Here is a 17,576-nt window from a genome sequence, read left to right as displayed (position 1 = left end):
TATATATATTACCAGCAAAGACTTTAAATTATTGTTGAATATTAAATAATTGTATATTTTTTAACAGATCAGATGATTTCATGATCATGAATAAGTTTCTTCATGAACTCTCTGAGCACCATAAACAGATATCTCAGTAAAAGTTTCCCCCAAAATTAAATTGCACTTGTATATGCTTATTTCTAAAAAGAACAAAGATAGAAAAAAGTGAATAGATTAAAGTTATTAGATGATGCACCTGTTGTAGGGTAATTCCAGTACAATGCATCAGACGAATCTGTACAAAAACACAACAAACATTATATTGAATATATTTTATATAGACACAAAATCTTAGACAAAGAAATGTAATCCACTTACTGAAAGCTGACCAAAGGGCCAATAAAAGGATATAAAGCTGGTTCATGCTGTGATAGATTAGAGACTACAGCTTTCTGAGATACAACAAAGACAGCGACTGAGTCTTAACACCCAATAGCTTCTTCTTAACCAAAAAAGTACTGATGTTGATGTGTAAAGCAGAAGTAGCTCTCATGACAAAAGTTCCTAGACATTGATGCTTGGTTTCCAAAATAAGGCTGGTTTTAGGAGATATTAAGCCTACTGTACCAAATTAAGGCAAACAGTGTCATATTTTATGATGCAATATATGTATGCGAAATATCTGGATATAGTAGTATAGGATATCTTTATTTTACAGGTTATGAATGTTTACACACACCCTTTGTCTAAATATGCAGCTCAGATCATCAGCAATTAAACCACATAACCACAGATGACAGCTTTAGACACTGTGACATTAGTATAATTCTCACACACACACACACACACACACACACACACACACACACACATCCAAAACTTGGGGGTCAGTAAGATTTTTTTAATGTTTGAAAGAAGATTCTCACATTCTTATTCTCACCAAGATTGTATTTTCTTACAAAATGATTACAGTTTAAACTGTTTTCTGTTTTAATATATTTTCAGCAGCCATTACTCCAGTCTTCAGTGTCACATGATCCTTTAGTAATCATTTAATATAATTTGGTGCTCAAGAAACATTTCTTATTATTATCAATGTTGAAAACAGTTGTGCCGCTTTATATTGTCGTAGAAACTGTGATACATTTTTCAGGATTCTTTGATGAATACAAATATATATATATATATATATATATATATATATATACACACACAGTGCTTGAAGTGGAAAAAAAGAAGTGCCGGTACTCACACCCCTCATTTATTTATTTATATTAAATAAATAAGTACTTTTTAATAATTCACAATGTATGTATAGTGCCACAATCAATCAATCAATAATTAAATAAAAGTTTTCAATACAAATTAGCATGTCAAGCTGCGATATCAAACAGGACCACAGGGAGACGCCAAAGACCACTAAACCTACTATATGGATCCATTCAGAATCGCTAAACCTCTGACCACCTTCAGCCAGCGTCTATTATAAACACTCTTGCTTTTAAGCCAAATACACGCTGAAAAGAATAATTTATTGACATCTGCATGCAAGTCACTATTCTCTCGGCAATCTCTGATGAAATTAGCTATGTTTTCTCTGCATTAGCACTGTTTTGAACTTACTGTCTGAAATAATTTACTGGATCCTTGGACTTCCCAGGAGTTTACCAGTTTAAAATGATGTGATCGCAAAAGCCAGCTTCTTTTAATTTTTAAGGTATTATTTTCATTATAATGTACTGATTCAAATTAGTAATCAATAATTAATTATTATTCTACTACTCTGCGCACCTCCCCTGACATGCTCTGGCACCCTACACATAAGGTAGACCGATTCCGCTTGAATTCGTTCATGTGATTGGTCGAGACGAGAGGTGACCCCGCCTGGGTAGTGTGATTTATATAGTTTCATTTCTAATTACCCAGACACTGATGCTTTTACTCAAGAGTACTGGCAACATGTCAGAAGTGGCGGTACAAAAAAGTGAAGGTATGCTAAAGACTAAAATACAGAGGTGCCGGCCCACTTCAAGCACTGTATATATATTTATACACACGCAAATATATATATATATATATATACACACACACAAATACTCCTTTTGTTAAAGTCTCTTTTTATTTATTTCTCAACTGATGAGATATTTTATTTTGAGGCCTTCACACCTTGGTCTAAAAAATATAAATCAATGTGTTTCTCAATCATAGTAATATTAGGATTTTATAATAAATTAAATAATTAAATGATTACATTAATGGATCATTAAAAGCTTCTCAGAATTTAAACGTGATTATAAAATTGAAATTCAGCAAACCATTTTTATCACATGGGAACGAGGAAGTGTTTAACTTTCATTCAGTAACAAAAATAAGTTGTTCTACTCTTATGAATATAAAACCATATAAATCAATGTGTTTCACAGTCATAAAATATTACATATTAGGATTTTATTACAAATTAAATAATTAAATGATTACAATAATGGATCATTAAAAGCTTCTCAGAATTTAAGCGTGATTATAAAATTGAAATTCAGCAAACCATTTTTATCACATGGGAACGAGGAAGTGTTTAACTTTCATTCAGTAACAAAAATAAGTTGTTCTACTCTTATGAATATAAAACCATATAAATCAATGTGTTTCACAGTCATAAAATATTACATATTAGGATTTTATTACAAATTAAATAATTAAATGATTACAATAATGGATCATTAAAAGCTTCTCAGAATTTAAGCGTGATTATAAAATTGAAATTCAGCAAACCATTTTTATCACATGGGAACGAGGAAGTGTTTAACTTTCATTCAGTAACAAAAATAAGTTGTTCTACTCTTATGAATATAAAACCATATAAATCAATGTGTTTCACAGTCATAAAATATTACATATTAGGATTTTATTACAAATTAAATAATTAAATGATTACAATAATGGATCATTAAAAGCTTCTCAGAATTTAAGCGTGATTATAAAATTGAAATTCAGCAAACCATTTTTATCACATGGGAACGAGGAAGTGTTTAACTTTCATTCAGTAACAAAAATAAGTTGTTCTACTGTCTGTAAAACCTGTTTGTGTGTGTGCAGATGGAGAAAAAATTAATAATAAAATTAGCTCAAAATCACATATTGCTATTGGCATGTAGTCTCCTTCCATACTGTAGCAGATGTTACCCAACAGGCGAAAGAGCCACATTAAACATTTTGGGTCATTTGTACATTTTAATGATTAATTCAACAGCTACAATTCCAAATCATGAAAGATAATTATAATAAAAACATTGATATTTGCATTTATTCATTTAGCAGATATTTTTATTCAAGAAAACTATAGAATGAGGAGAGGAACAACAAAACAGCTGTGATGTTTGTCAAACTTAAATACATAAAATATTGGGTTGTATTTATACATTTTTAAATGATGTAACACATATTATTGCAACAGAAGTGTACTTTTGTCAACTACAAGTAAAATGATTATTATTTATATTCATGGTTGTTTCTTTCTCTTCTCCTGCATTTCAACTACAAAAGAGATATTTGTTTTTTATTTATTTATTTTTTCACTGTTGTTTTGCCTTCTCTTCTTGTTCTTATGTTCTTTCTTCAGAAAGCCGCAAGGTTCTTTATGCATTCTCATATTGTTTGCTGGTGAATGTCATGGTAGGCCCTGTCTGTGTGACCTGAAACATACAGGGTTAGTCTGTTAATGTGCGAATTGTCAGGTTTCAGACCAGCTATAAGAGTTTTTTTTTCTCCCAACAGCGTTGCACAAAAAAAGAGAATTGGTTATTTGCTAGGCTTTCTGTGGCAGACCTTTGGCTTTGCTTCTGATGTTGGTCACGATCACTGCTGCAGTCATGATGAAGAGACCAACAACAATGAAGGAGGAAAAGCAGCTGTAGAATAAAGATACTCCATCCTCATAATGATGAAAGACTGGCATTTCCCACATGAATTACTACCTTTTGTATATATCTTTTGCAGAACATAAAGACGAAAACGAGTGAACGGTTTAATCATTTGATCTGCAGCTTTCTGAGATACATGCGGTCAGAGAGTCTGACATAGAGACTTCCTCTGTGTTAACATGAAAAATACAGAGTAGATGTGACAAAGCAGAAGTGGTTCTCATGACAAATCTTAACTCCACACTTAAACATTTCTGCTGGATTTGCAAAATGAGGCTGATTTTAAGAGCTAATAAGCCTATTGTTCACCAGCTAAGGCTGATATAATGCCTGTTTCCAATATGTGGATGAATAACTTACAATAGATGCACCTAAGAAAGCTCCTTCATTTACGTAGTTTAAAGATGTCGTGTTGTTTTCCTTTCTTTCTAAAAGGGTTGTGACTATCAGGACAGATCATCTGGTCTGACCACACAACCACAAGCTTACAGCTGGCTTATTTGTCTGTGCATCACATAAAGTTAAAACTTGCACTTCGTTAAAGCGTACCATAGCATTTTTATAATTTGTGTTGTTTTGAATGAAGGATATTATATGGAAGCTTGTTTCCACCACAGAATTATAAAAAGGTAATTATGACTTTTTCCCTCAGAATTGTGAGCTATAAATGCGCAATTCTGAAAAAAACAAAAAAAAACGAGTCAGATTGTGAGATTTAAACACAGTGTGATATTAAACTCAGTTGAGAAACGTAAACTCAGCATTGCAAGAAAAATATCGGATTTGTGAAATTAAAAAAGTAGCAATTACTTTTTTTATTGATTTGTTCTGTGGTGGAAGGGGGCATTCACAGGATAGATTATTAAAAAAAGACAAAGGTTATTGAAGTATGTTTTACAAGAAAATAGGCAAATTTTCACTTTTTATACATCAAAATTTCTTGTTTAATTCAGTGTGTTAAAGGGGTCATATAATGCTACATGCACTTTTACAAGTAGTTTGAAGAAGAAAGGGGCGGGGTCAGCAGAGCTCATTAACATTTAAAGGAAAATGCTTTAAAACTGCGTGCTCTGAAAAGAGCTGTTTTTGACAGGGTAAAAACTGTGTTTTTTACACTACCATTGATAAATTTTAACCAAACTAACTACAGACTTTTCATTAAGACCCTAAAGAATCATATCAACTTGTGGAAAATTGGCATCCTTTAAAGGGTTTAAAGGTCCCCTGAAATACTTAGAAACACGCAGCATTACTCTGTGTTGACGTCATTTTAGCTGAACAGGAAGACAGGGCGGGACATATCAAGCAGCCCCACCCCTTTTTAAAATAGCCAATAGCGTTCGTTTATATCACAGCTTGGCCTAGAGCCGTTCAGAGCCGTTGAGCTCCGTAAAGCCGCATTTGACGGTATGCCAGCCACAATCTCATACATATTGCTATAAAATATAGCATTCTGTGTAGAATTCAAATAGCTCCGATACATTTTGTGGTCTGCACCGACTCGCGCATGTGATCCGCTCCGTGCTATCGTGTCTCTGGACCGGAGCAGAGTGTGTGTGTGGAGGTTGGCGTGACACAGCGTGAAACCAGACTTCTTTTTTTCCTCAATGGAAAGCATATTTACACTGTTTGAATCGTTCCCTGTCCCCTATATAGTGCACTACATGCCATTCACTGTACAGAAAATACTAATTCTGTGGACAAGTGACCGATTTCAGCCGTGGCTTCAGCGTCTATTTTATAGTGTAGGGGGCGGGCGCTTTGGATTCTAGAGAGCATTTGATTGGACAGAAAGTTTGATGAGAAGCTGAAGTACGATGTGACGTCAAAAGAATCATTGAGCCGTTTTGGTGGAAGTGACGAACTGCAAGCTTTGAATGCTTATATCTTCTAAATGCGAATTTTGTCACTGTTTTGGAGCACACTGCCTTATAGGTAACCTTAAGACTAACATATTGATACTAACACCCAAAAAACTTTAATTTTGATTTCTTGCTGTTTCTTTGAAGCAATTTTCACTCAAAAATAGCTAAATATATTAATTCATAATTATGTAATTAATAATTACAAAGTAAATCCTACACCATTTTTTTTCAGTGTATATGACATTTTATTTGTTTTAGGAAGATGAGAAGCTGCCCCCCTCCAGATCAGATCATCCTTTATGTCTGTTTTACGTCGTCAGTAATCCGCTATGTTATTCAGACGTCCACATAGTCATTATTGGAATCTGTCATGAAAGAACATAGATATACATGCGTGAGTTGTTTTTCTCTTGTACATCAATATTTTAAGTGTTTACATTCAGAGAGTACATCTGTGTTGAAACAAATTAAACTGCTATTTTGAGTTTGCAATTTGATTTAGTTTAGGTTTGATCTGACTGTGGTCATTTCATAATATCCACTGTTGCTTTAAATTAATGAATAATTGACAAAACACACACCTTGTGCATTGCTTCTAATGTTGGTCACGATCACTGCAGCAGTCATTATAATGACACCAACACCAATGAAGGAGAAAAAGCCAATGTAGAATGAAGATACTCCATCATGATGCTCTAAGACTGCATGAAAATGATGATAAATACAGAAGATGTTTATCTATATGTGTACATATCTACCATTGATTGTACATACAGAATCATAATTTTTGTGTTATCTTTCACAGAAATGCATCTACAGATACATCAGTATTTTATCAGACTGACCGTAGGTCTCACTCAGCAGATAACTGTAATTTCCAAAGGTAATGATTTCATGTATACATGTCAGAGAAACAGGAGGCCTCACAGTGATGTTAAACACACACACATCATGTGCAATGCATGCTGGGTTCTTCAGGGTGTAGTTCTGTTCATAGTCCACTGACAGCTGCAAAGAGCTCTCAATAAACCTTCTTCCAAACGAACACATGACGATCACATGCTCTCTGTCCTCCATCTGCTGGTACACTGTGATGATGGGCACTGGAGCATCTGAAACACACTGACGAGATAAATAATTCAACAGTTTATAGGCTCAGAAAACCTACAAAACGGACAAATGTAAGCGTTTAGAATTAAGACACATATATTTTGTGCACAAAAAAAAAAAAAGTCAGACATAACACCTAAACATTTGATGTAGAAACCGTTTTCACCCAGAAACTGGTCGTAAATTTCACAAAAAAATTTAACACATTGAACTTTTGAAGTAGAAAAATGAAATATTTTTCTTGCAAAAAGTACTCTCAAAATCTGTTTTATTTACTACTTTTGAAAAACCATTCCTTACAGTGTTATAAAATAATTAAAGACATACTTTGGGTGATCCAGTTTAGTGCTGATATTAGAAAAATAGCACAATTAAGACAATTTTGATTACTGGTGCTACAGCAAAAAAGGTAAAACAATCACTGTGCATATTAATCCAAAACTAACCTCTGTATATGTTATGTTACTGAAAACAGGTCTGAAATGTGTGTATGTAACACTGTAAGATTATTGTTTATTTATTGTTTTCAGTCATATTGTTGTGTCCCCCAATATGGATTTAGAACTCAGACAAATTTGCCATGAATTTACTTTATCTTATTGCACAAATCTTGTGTCAGGCCTTTCAATTGCTATTAAAATTATATTATGTAGATTTTAGATAGGAAAATGCCATATTACATACCTGTCATTGAAGGGTGATAATCATTGAATAATGAATGAGATGGATCTATACAAAAAGAAGGCAGAAAAACTGCATTATTAAAAATGTAGACACAAAATATAAAGAAAAACTAAAGGAATCTCATGTACTTACTAACGAGTGACCAAAGGGCCGGTAGAAGCACATAAAGCTGCCTCATGTTGTCACAGATAAGAGGACTGAAGATCTTCATGCATTGACTTCATGCCTAATGTCACACCTGTCAACTTTGATTTCAAAAAAGATTTCTCTGGAAATGTAACTCGAGATCATCTGCACATTCATGAGGAACTGAAGCACACATAACCACAGACCTGTAGTGGCTTTAAAACCAATGTCATTGTTAAATTAATTTTGTTACTTTTACATTTTAAATGTCTCATGTATAAACATGTCATATACTATGTCAAGTCTCTGTGCAGTTCTCAACTCTTAAAGTCTTTTAGTTTGAGGCTTTCAAAAATTTCTAAAATTAATAGTTTTTCTCAGTGACAAAATGTGACTTTAAAATAGAAGCTGGACATATGTATTGCTAGTAATAAAATTATTATTATTAAAATGTAATTGCACTAATGAACCATTAAGAATTTGCAGAAATTGTTCAAGCATGATTAAAAAACATTTTAAAATCAAGACTCATCATAACAGCTACACAAAGCTGCCCCCTACTGGATGTAGACATAGATAAAAAAAACAACAACCATAGCATGATTATGAAATAAAAACTCAGAGCATAAGTCTTTACCTGAGAAAGAGGAAGTGACTATATAACTATCATTCTGTAACATAAATAAGCTGTTCTACTTTCTGCTTATGAATATGAAACCAGTTTGTGTGTATGCAGATAGAGGACAAATTAAATGGCTGTGTGATAAATATCACTGTCTTAAGAAATGGTTTGACCAACTAGCAGTTAGCCAAGACGTAATCAGTCTTACTTTTCTGACTCAAATTTGGCCAATCTACCTTTTTGTAACAGACTTTACAAAGCTGTGACCAGTCTTTAAGAAAACAAATTATATGACTAAATTTTTAAGACTAGTCTAAGCAGTTTATGCAACCGTTCCCATGCTGCGGTCCTCAAATAGTGGACTGCGGTTTGGATTAATGATTAATAACGATTAATGTTAGCACCATTTTACTGTTTCTACAGTTTAAAGAGATTTGTACATACCACACGCGCCCAGGGTTGTTTCTGGCATTGGTCTTTCTTGGCACTATTTCCTCTATTAAAAATAAAGTTTTTTTTATTGGCTTTATCCATGGGACTTTTCCATTGGAAGTAAAGGTCCTTTAGATTATTTAAATGTTCTTCACACTAAGAAAAAAAAGGTTCTTTTAAGAACTGTTCATTAAAAGGTTCACTGGGAAACAAAAATGGTTCTTTTATGGCATTGTTTTTATTTTTAAGATTATGTGTTGCTATGTATCTTTAAGAATAAAAATATCACTATAAGAACCGCTGGTCTACACAGAAGAAAGCCCTGTCTAGCCCCATCTAGACTCTGCCCCGGTAACGAAAATTTTGTTAATTGGGGAAAAAACGAAAAAGGAGCCGTTTTTTTTTTCTTTTAATTTTTCTACTTTCAATATTAAATCAAAAACGAGTGATACACGGATTATGCAGTTCAAAATCAGTAGAGCAACTGCTACAGTGATGTAGCAGACGTGGATGACACATCCTTCATGTTATGCAGACTGGAGTGGTGTGTAGATTACTTGTAGATTATTGTGATGTTTTTATCAGCTGTTTGGACTCTCATTCTGACGGCACCCATTCACTGCAGAGGATCCACTGGTGAACAAGTAATTTAATGCTAATTTCTCCAAATTAGTTCTAATGAAGAAACACCTTCAGGCCATACAAGACGTAGATTAGTTTGAGAAGATTTTACAATTTTGTGTGAACTATTCATTTAAGCCTAATGAGGTTACTTTATCAGTTCTAATGAAGAAACACCTTCAGGCCATACAAGATGTAGATTAGTTTGAGAAAATGTACAATTTTGTGTGAACTATTCCTTTAAGCCTAATGAGGTTACTGTATCAGTGAATGTTACATGTAATTCTTTTTTTTTTATTCATATTTATTCATTTACTTTATACATTCAAATAATGACCCATACATTTGGTCACCAATGAACACTTCTTCATTCATCCCCTTCAAAGTGTGCGAGTATGTCCACACGAACGCGGTTATTTTTAAAACATGCAAACGCAGCACCAGGTCCCTGAAACCGAACATTTTTGAAAACGCCTGCCAGGGTGACGATTTTCAAAAACTCCAGTTGCAGTGTTATCGTGTAGACAGCGAAACCGGAGTTTTTGGCTAGTGACATCGGGAGCCTGCACTGTTATCTCCGCCTACTGGAAACTTTTTCAGGCTTCTGATTGGCCAACATGGCTTTACGGTTGAGATTATATCGCCACCTGTTGGTTTAGCATGCACTTGACAGCGCTTCATAGCATGCGTTTGCGTTTTCATGTGAACGGAGATTTTTTTTAAAACGGAAGAAGGAAAAACTCGATTATAAAAATACCCGTGTATGTGTGGACATGGCCGACACCAGTGATTTCTGAGTAGTTTTTAACTTTACTTTTTGCAAACCTGAAGTGTGAAAAAGTAATCTCGTGTTTACATTTTTAAACAGCATTCACATTTGATGGATTTATTTTTACAAAAATAAAAAGTTGCTGTGTTCCATTCACAAAACTCACTTTATTTAGACATTATTTCGAATTTTCTAAATTTACTGCAGGCTACATTGCAGAACTCTGCCTCAGAAAATTTGCGTTACAAAACTACCATTAAAATAAGTTGTAATATTCATAGTTTTTTAAAATCTACATAAATCACCTAAAACAGTTTTAAAATACGGAGTAATAGCCATCTCTGACAAGGTGTTTTGAGATGTGATGAATGTGGGATGTAGAGTCAGCGGTTTTGATGTTTGCATGTACAGCGTTGTTGTTGAGTCACATGACAGAACAGCAGCAGGTGGCGGGATAATCATCAGTGTTCACTTTCAACTCATTTCCATACACACAGTAAACATAGGACTTCTCTTTCCATGTGTAATTCACTTTCGTTATGGTAATGAGCTCAATCGTCTGCCTCTGAAACAAAAGAAAATTGATTTAAAGAACCACATTCAGGATTCATCGGTATCAAGTGATCATGATGGCATAATACAACTGTCAATAAAATACAATAGTTACCTGTTGTAATATGCGGGAGTTCTTGGTATATTTCACCTGATGGTCTCTTATTAAACGTTCAGATGCTTGTGCAACAGAAACATCAGGGAAACCCATCACTGGATAGACCTACAGTAAACATACAACCATATTGCACATATATCATCTTCAGCTTCTTATTACTCTTTCTAACTATCTTCTGCACTCTCTGTCCCTACCATAATCTGGGCGTCTTTGAAGAGCTCCTTTCCTGAAACCTTCCCCAGCTTTTCTGGTCTCAGTCCACTCGAATCTTGCACGTAATCGTCCTTCTCAGTGCTCCTGAAATGGCCCAAAAAGTAGCTTTCAGAATGAGACAGTTGAGTTTGACAGAGTGTACAGTGTTAGGATATTATCAGTGGAATTATGATGATAATACCATTTAACTTTGAGGCTGATGAAGACGAGCAGCTGGCTCAGAAGAATATATGAATCATGCATTTGTGGAAGTTTTCTACTGATTAAGGGATACAAGACTTCTTCAGCAAAAGAATTAAAAAGCAAAAATGTTATGAAATGCATCATATTTTGAGAAAGTGTGATGTGTTTGAGCAACATTTTGAACTATTTTGGAATCGGCACCCCAAAATTAGTAAGAATCAAGTATTGGATTTCATTCAGCAAATATAACGCGGCCTAAACAAGCATCTCTTTATTGACTGTCAGCAGTGTTGGGGTAACGCATTACAAGTAACGCGAGTTACGTAATCAGATTACTTTTTTAAAGTAACTAGTAAAGTAACGCATTACTTTTGAAATTCAAAGGAAATATCTGAGTTACTTTTTCACATAAGTAACGCCGGTTACTTTGTTTCCCATGCATTTACTGACAGCTCTCCTTTCTTCATGTTGAGAGAAATGGGGAGTAAGTGCAGAGATAAACATGTATTTACTCATCTCACCTGCACAAAAACAGATTCAGTGTTCCTCAAAATGAATAAAAACAGTCAAATGCAAACTCAGAATATTATACAAACATGCAATAATTAAATATGTTAAATAAGACAAACATAATTTTTTATGTTAATCCCATTTTATTACCCAATGTCTTTGCTATACTGACCTTCGATGAATAATACTAATAAGCAAAAATGACACATTTGTGTTTCATTTGTGTTATTGCTGAATAGTGTTGAACTTTCTTGTCCTGCGTCATATTCTTCATGCAATTTGTTTGAGCTGCGCTCTCTACTGTACAGACGTGAATTTACATTTCCTTCAGCCCGAGGCGTATTAATTTCACTTCTGTTGCGAAAGGGCTTTTACATTTGTAAAAGAAGAACTTTTTTGTATTAAAAACAAACATGCAAGCACTGCCCAGATTTAAAAAGTAACTCAAAAGTAACGAAATGCATTACTTTCCATAAAAAGTAACTAACATAATTAGTGACTTTTTTTAGGGAGTAACGCGATATTGTAATGCATTACTTTTAAAAGTAACTTTCCCCAACACTGACTGTCAGTACCTGTGTAAGGCTCCTGACTCCATTTAGTAGATCTGGACTCTGCGAATGTCTCCAAACGATACTGAGAACAAAAAGACAGACCTCATGAATACATCTATCAACACTTGGCTCTATAAAGCCAAACCAACTCCATATTTATGCATATATACTTGTACATTTCTGCTCCACATGCTCAAAATGAATTATAATATCACAAAGCTCATAATGAAAATTAGGTCTCACCCTGTAGGTATTAAATGACTCCATATTAGTTATGACCCCCTCTCTGACCGGGGCAGAACTATAGCAGCACTTGCTGGAGACGTACTCTTCAAAAGCTTGATGCGCTCTTCCCTCTGAGATGGAAGGAATGTTGTTGCTAACAGGAAGATAGTGATATACTGTTGACATGCAGATATGTTGAATAATACATTTATATGAACATTCAACAGAAGTCAGTTTGGGAAATCACCATGTTAAGCACAAAGACAGTAAAGTAATTGAATTCATATTCAGTAATACTATCAATTTAACTGCACTAACAGTATTTGACAAAATAGTGACAAAATTTGAACTATAATGGCACTAACATTGCAACATCGACACGCTTATTGAACTGATTTGAAGGACCATTCATGATCTTCTGTAGAGCTGCATTACAGCTATTTCATAATTGATGAATTTTATTTTACAACATTAAAATCCCCGTTTTATTTCATAAAACTCATGTTTAATAATCAAAATGACATTTTAACTTTTTTTCATCAAAATAATTTCTTCATGCCCTAAAATAGCTTGAATATAAGTCTACCTCATTTCATATACGAAGATCATGAATATGCAAATTAGTCCCAGCCTCCACTCAATCACAGCAGTTCTGACTACCGGCTCCACTTTCACTCAGTTAACTGAAGTAATAAACGCTTCGCAATATTAGCAATATTGGATTAATTCAGGCGTATATATTTGAACCAGAAACCGATTCCGACAAAGCAGAGGAAAAGTTTTTGATTTCAAGTATACAGGGTCGTTTACAAGTCGATGTATCAGAATGGAAATGCATTTTATGTATCGCTCTCTACAACGTCAGACACGATGACTGATATCATTTGCCTTTGGCTTGACTATTAAAAGCACCAGACAGAGATGTAAACAGTGTTAAAAACTTGATTTACACCAATTGGAAATCGGTGTAACAATCTGTATTGTATAAAGAGCTATAAAAATAAATGTGACTTAACGTACTGCCACTCTGGATGGCTGGAAGCGTGTTCAGGCACAGGCATCGGCACAGAAGGCATTGGAGGAGGAAGATACGCACCTGTTACAGGAACATTCACAAGAGACCACTTTTTATAACTCCAGTAATCCGTCCAGCATCCAAATTCTAAAATCTAGAAGCTATACCACTGCAACCATGAAAGTTAACACATCAACTGTTTAGTACTCTTAATACTCTTTCTTCCATTTCCTTCTGTTTCCAACAAAAAGGGTTACATGTACTTGGATCCCTAGCAAGTGAGGCCTTGCAATTCATATTTTTAAAAATGGTATAATTAATCATTTAATGAAACCGTATATTCACTACCATTCACAAAAATTGAGGTCAGTACGATTTTTTAAAAGAAATTAATACATTTAGCAAGGATGCATTCAATTTATAAACAACGTTTCTATTTCAAATAAATGCTGTTCTTCTGAACTTTGTGAAAATTCAGCTTTTCCATCAGAGGAAAAAACAATATATTTTAAAATATATTCAAATTGAAATTTTATTTTAAATTGTAATAATATTTCACAATATTGCTGTTTTTATTTTGATCAAATAAATGCAGACTTGGTGGGCATAACTCTTCAGTCTTCTTTCAGATAAAAAAAATAAAAAATCACAGACCCCAAACTTTTGAATGCTGTTATATGGTAGAGGCCCTATTAATTATTGCAATAATAATTAAATAATGTGATATAATAAATAATTTATTAATACATAATTAAGAAAAAAATTACGGAATTAATATTGTTTTGTGCTTCTTACCACCTCCACCTGCCGCAATTCCCTCATATCCTGGGATGCCGTCAAACATGCTTGCAAGAAAACAATTACAACAAATTAATTTAAGTTTTGTATTTGCTTATCATCATCAGTTATATTTAGTAACTTCTTTTCAGCCAAGCAATATCAAACACTGATAAATTTACATTTTTTACATTCTCTCATTAAATTGGCTAAAAAAAGCACATTCATAAATAGGATACTTTTTGCATACGCTATAATAATATTAATTATATAGCAATTAATTTACTCATTATATATATATATATATATATTATTAGCCAAATGTTTTCTTTTCTCAAAAAGCTTTCTTTTCAACAGACGTAATCAGAGACTTACTTTCTTGTATCTCAGAGTTGCTGCTCAACTCAGAAGAGACAGATGAAGATTATATATCTGTAAAGAAGCTCACTTTCTGACGCTTGTGACTTATGATCGGAAGACAGAGATATTTCCGAGATAATGGTTGAAGAGTTTACAGGTCTGTGGTTTAACGCCCACCTCCATAGTTAGAACCACTGGGTTCTTCAGTGAAATATTTAACAGACTGTTGCAGAGATAAAGCACTAAATAAATAACAGCTCTAAAAATTAAAATGAATGAAAACTACAGTCAAATGGAAAACTGATCACCAAAATGGTAACAAAACAATATTTACAGTAGAATCCACAACTGTACCTAGCCTAGAATCAGTCTGAATAAATGCTGCATTAAAGGGGACCTATAATGCAAAAAATACTTTTATAAGGTGTTGTGTGGCCACAGTGTGTGAAAACAACCAGCCTGTAATGGTTAACATCCACCCACTCATTTGTTTATAATCCCAATAAATCATAAACAGTCTCTCTGAACATGCAATTCCAGATTTGTCCCTACGTTGACATCACTGTAGGGAGAAATCCTGCCCATTTGTGACGATCTCTGCCCTATTAGCATAAACAGCCCTGTGAGTGAGAAGCATCACTCCGCCATTACTGTTTTCTTGCTGTAGCTAACTGCTGGAGATATACAATGTCAGCGCCAAAAGTCCTACAGTATACAGCATGTTTGGGCCAATTATTTTACACCAGACTGCCTCACAAACGAGGGTCAGTTCCATGTTGGATTTTTCGCAAAGGTTGATTCTGAAAGAGGGATCAATACCAACGCTTTGTGCGCAAACGTCAGCTCCAGACAAATTAGGTATCACATGTCATATTTTGTTTTCCAAATTGCCTTTCTGAAAGAGCTCCTTGGCACTCTTTAAGGCTAATGATGCTAAAGCTACCATTGTCTCTGCCTGAGATTTTTCTGTTTTGTTGTTGCCGACTTTGAATGACTGTATGACCATTTTCTTGCAACAAAAAAAAAAAACATTTTCAAAAGACTTTTGTCTCATATCTTAATTGAAATTCATTGCCACGGCAATAAATGAAAAACAATAAATGAAAACTGATATTTTTAAACTTATCAAAATGTCACTAAAACAACTATTTAATGATAAATCGGCTATTTCATGAATGTTGGCAGGTCAAATAAAAAATATGAACCTGATAAAATGCTTATTGTTGAGCTCTTAAAGGGACAAACACAAAAACGGCGCGTTTTGGCTCATACCTGAAAAGTGGCCATTTTAACAAGCTATAAAAAATTATCTGTGGGGTATTTTGACACACTGGGGACATCAGAGACTTAGGCCCAATCCCAATTCTATTTTATAACCCTTCCCCTACCCCTTCCCCCTTTATAACCCTTCCCCTTGTCCGTTGAAACAGAGTGTCAAGGGGTAGGGGTGAAAATATTCCCCTAAGAATTGGGACACCACTACTATACAGTCACACGTCATCACGTCGTCTAGCTTCTACAATACACATACCTATGCTGGTGTGCATTAGAGCCTTACCATTCTATATTACTGCGCTGTTTACTGACACACACACACACACATCGGAGATCGCGCAGCTCACACATCCAGGAGAAATGAAACTTGTCAACGCTGCCCCACGACTTTTATTAATGACAGTTTAAATACTGAATCGATTCGCTACATTATATTTTCCAGCAACAAGAGGATAAAATCGCTGTTTTTGAAGTAAACTCACTCTAAAAAGAGAAACGCACAGACACGCACACGTAACTTTCATCTCTCTCTTTCTCTTTCTCGAATTGGCAATATTTGAGAAAAGGGTTTAGTGATTTGTAATTATTGGGGGGACTAGCCCCCTTCAATGTCTATGGTGGTTATCGCACTGATCAGACATGAAAATATGTTGTGGCACAATCGTGCAGTAATTATATGACTTTAGCAAATTTTAGCGATTTTTTGCAAACATTTCTTTGAGTAACATGACCATAAATATGAACTCATGATTGAATGTAACATAAAACAAATGATTACTTTTCGTTAAAATCTTTATTAATGCCAAAAATGCTTACATTTATGTGTCTTTTTGTTCGCTCGGGCAGCCATGTTGCCGCTGAAGCCGGTTTACGCTGAGATAATTCATACCCCTTCGTTTGAAGTGTGGTCATGACAAATCTTAGTTTGAAGGGCTATCTGGCCCTTCCTCTTACCCCTACCCCTCCAACCAAAAGAGAATCGAGACACCCCTACCCCTTCACGTGAATGCGCGAAACAGAGGGGTAGGGGAAGGGCTAAGGGGTAGAATTGGGATTGGGCCTTATTTTACATCTTGTAAAAAGGGGCACAATAGGTCACCTTTAATGATAAAAGGAAAGATGCCATTTATATGAACTCCACTATAGTGCTGGTTCATACCGAATACCGGTGTTTATTTTTGTTATGATGCGCATGTCGTTAAAACAACGTTCGGAACGTGACACTGTTTGAAAGGGGTCCCTTTTCACTGTTGCACTGTGGTGAGGGAACAGCTGTATGTGTTACTAAGCGTGAACGAATCCCCATCGTTTCTCAGTCCTGCGACCAGACTTGATCACAAATGGCCCAAAACAATCCATTCCTGTGGACCAGAAGGGAGGTTTGAACAAATTGAGTTTAGATGGAGGAAGATCAGCCATCCTAGGAACTATTGGTTTTCCTTTCCATTTAGCACACTCCAGACACTTTCTTTGATATTTCTTCACAGCTTGCCTACCTTTTAAAATCCAGTTGTAGCGCCTAAGATGAGCGTAAACTCTGTCTACTCCAGGATGACCCAACTTGGCATCTACAGCTGCAAATCAAAATTGGATGACAGAATTTCTTGAATCAAGAATTATTGGATGAATGGTGTCAAGAGCCAGTTCTTGACTATGTCGAAGTCGC

At 34.7% G+C, this 17,576-nt stretch overlaps 2 protein-coding genes across 10 annotated transcripts in view; both read right to left on the bottom strand.

Annotated features, from left to right (window-relative positions):
- Nucleotides 1-444, bottom strand: part of LOC107552172 (uncharacterized) — a 33,406-nt gene extending 32,962 nt beyond the window's left edge. For all 9 annotated transcript variants that reach the window (XM_016234001.1, XM_016234003.1, XM_016234006.1 and 6 more), the window contains exons 1-2: nt 361-444; nt 239-277 (exon numbers count right to left, since the gene is read on the bottom strand). In XM_016234001.1, coding sequence (XP_016089487.1) covers nt 239-277; nt 361-406 — 85 coding nt within the window. In that variant the 5' untranslated portion in view covers nt 407-444. The remainder of the gene's footprint in view (nt 1-238; nt 278-360) is intronic.
- Nucleotides 445-10,456: 10,012 nt separating this feature from the next.
- Nucleotides 10,457-14,661, bottom strand: LOC107552161 (protein SSUH2 homolog; the record flags this gene model as incomplete). The annotated part of the gene is made up of 9 exons (XM_016233989.1): nt 10,457-10,693; nt 10,796-10,903; nt 10,993-11,095; nt 11,193-11,289; nt 12,280-12,340; nt 12,502-12,637; nt 13,504-13,579; nt 14,294-14,343; nt 14,651-14,661. Coding segments are annotated over 9 exons (783 nt in total), but the record flags the coding sequence as incomplete, so codon positions are not given.
- Nucleotides 14,662-17,576: the final 2,915 nt, after the last annotated feature.

This window comes from Sinocyclocheilus grahami, unplaced genomic scaffold (assembly GCF_001515645.1).
Source record: "Sinocyclocheilus grahami isolate Dianchi unplaced genomic scaffold, SAMN03320097.WGS_v1.1 scaffold442.1, whole genome shotgun sequence".
Taxonomy (NCBI): domain Eukaryota; kingdom Metazoa; phylum Chordata; class Actinopteri; order Cypriniformes; family Cyprinidae; genus Sinocyclocheilus; species Sinocyclocheilus grahami.
Note: the sequence above shows the minus strand (reverse complement) of the source record. Positions and strands in the feature narration are given on the sequence as shown.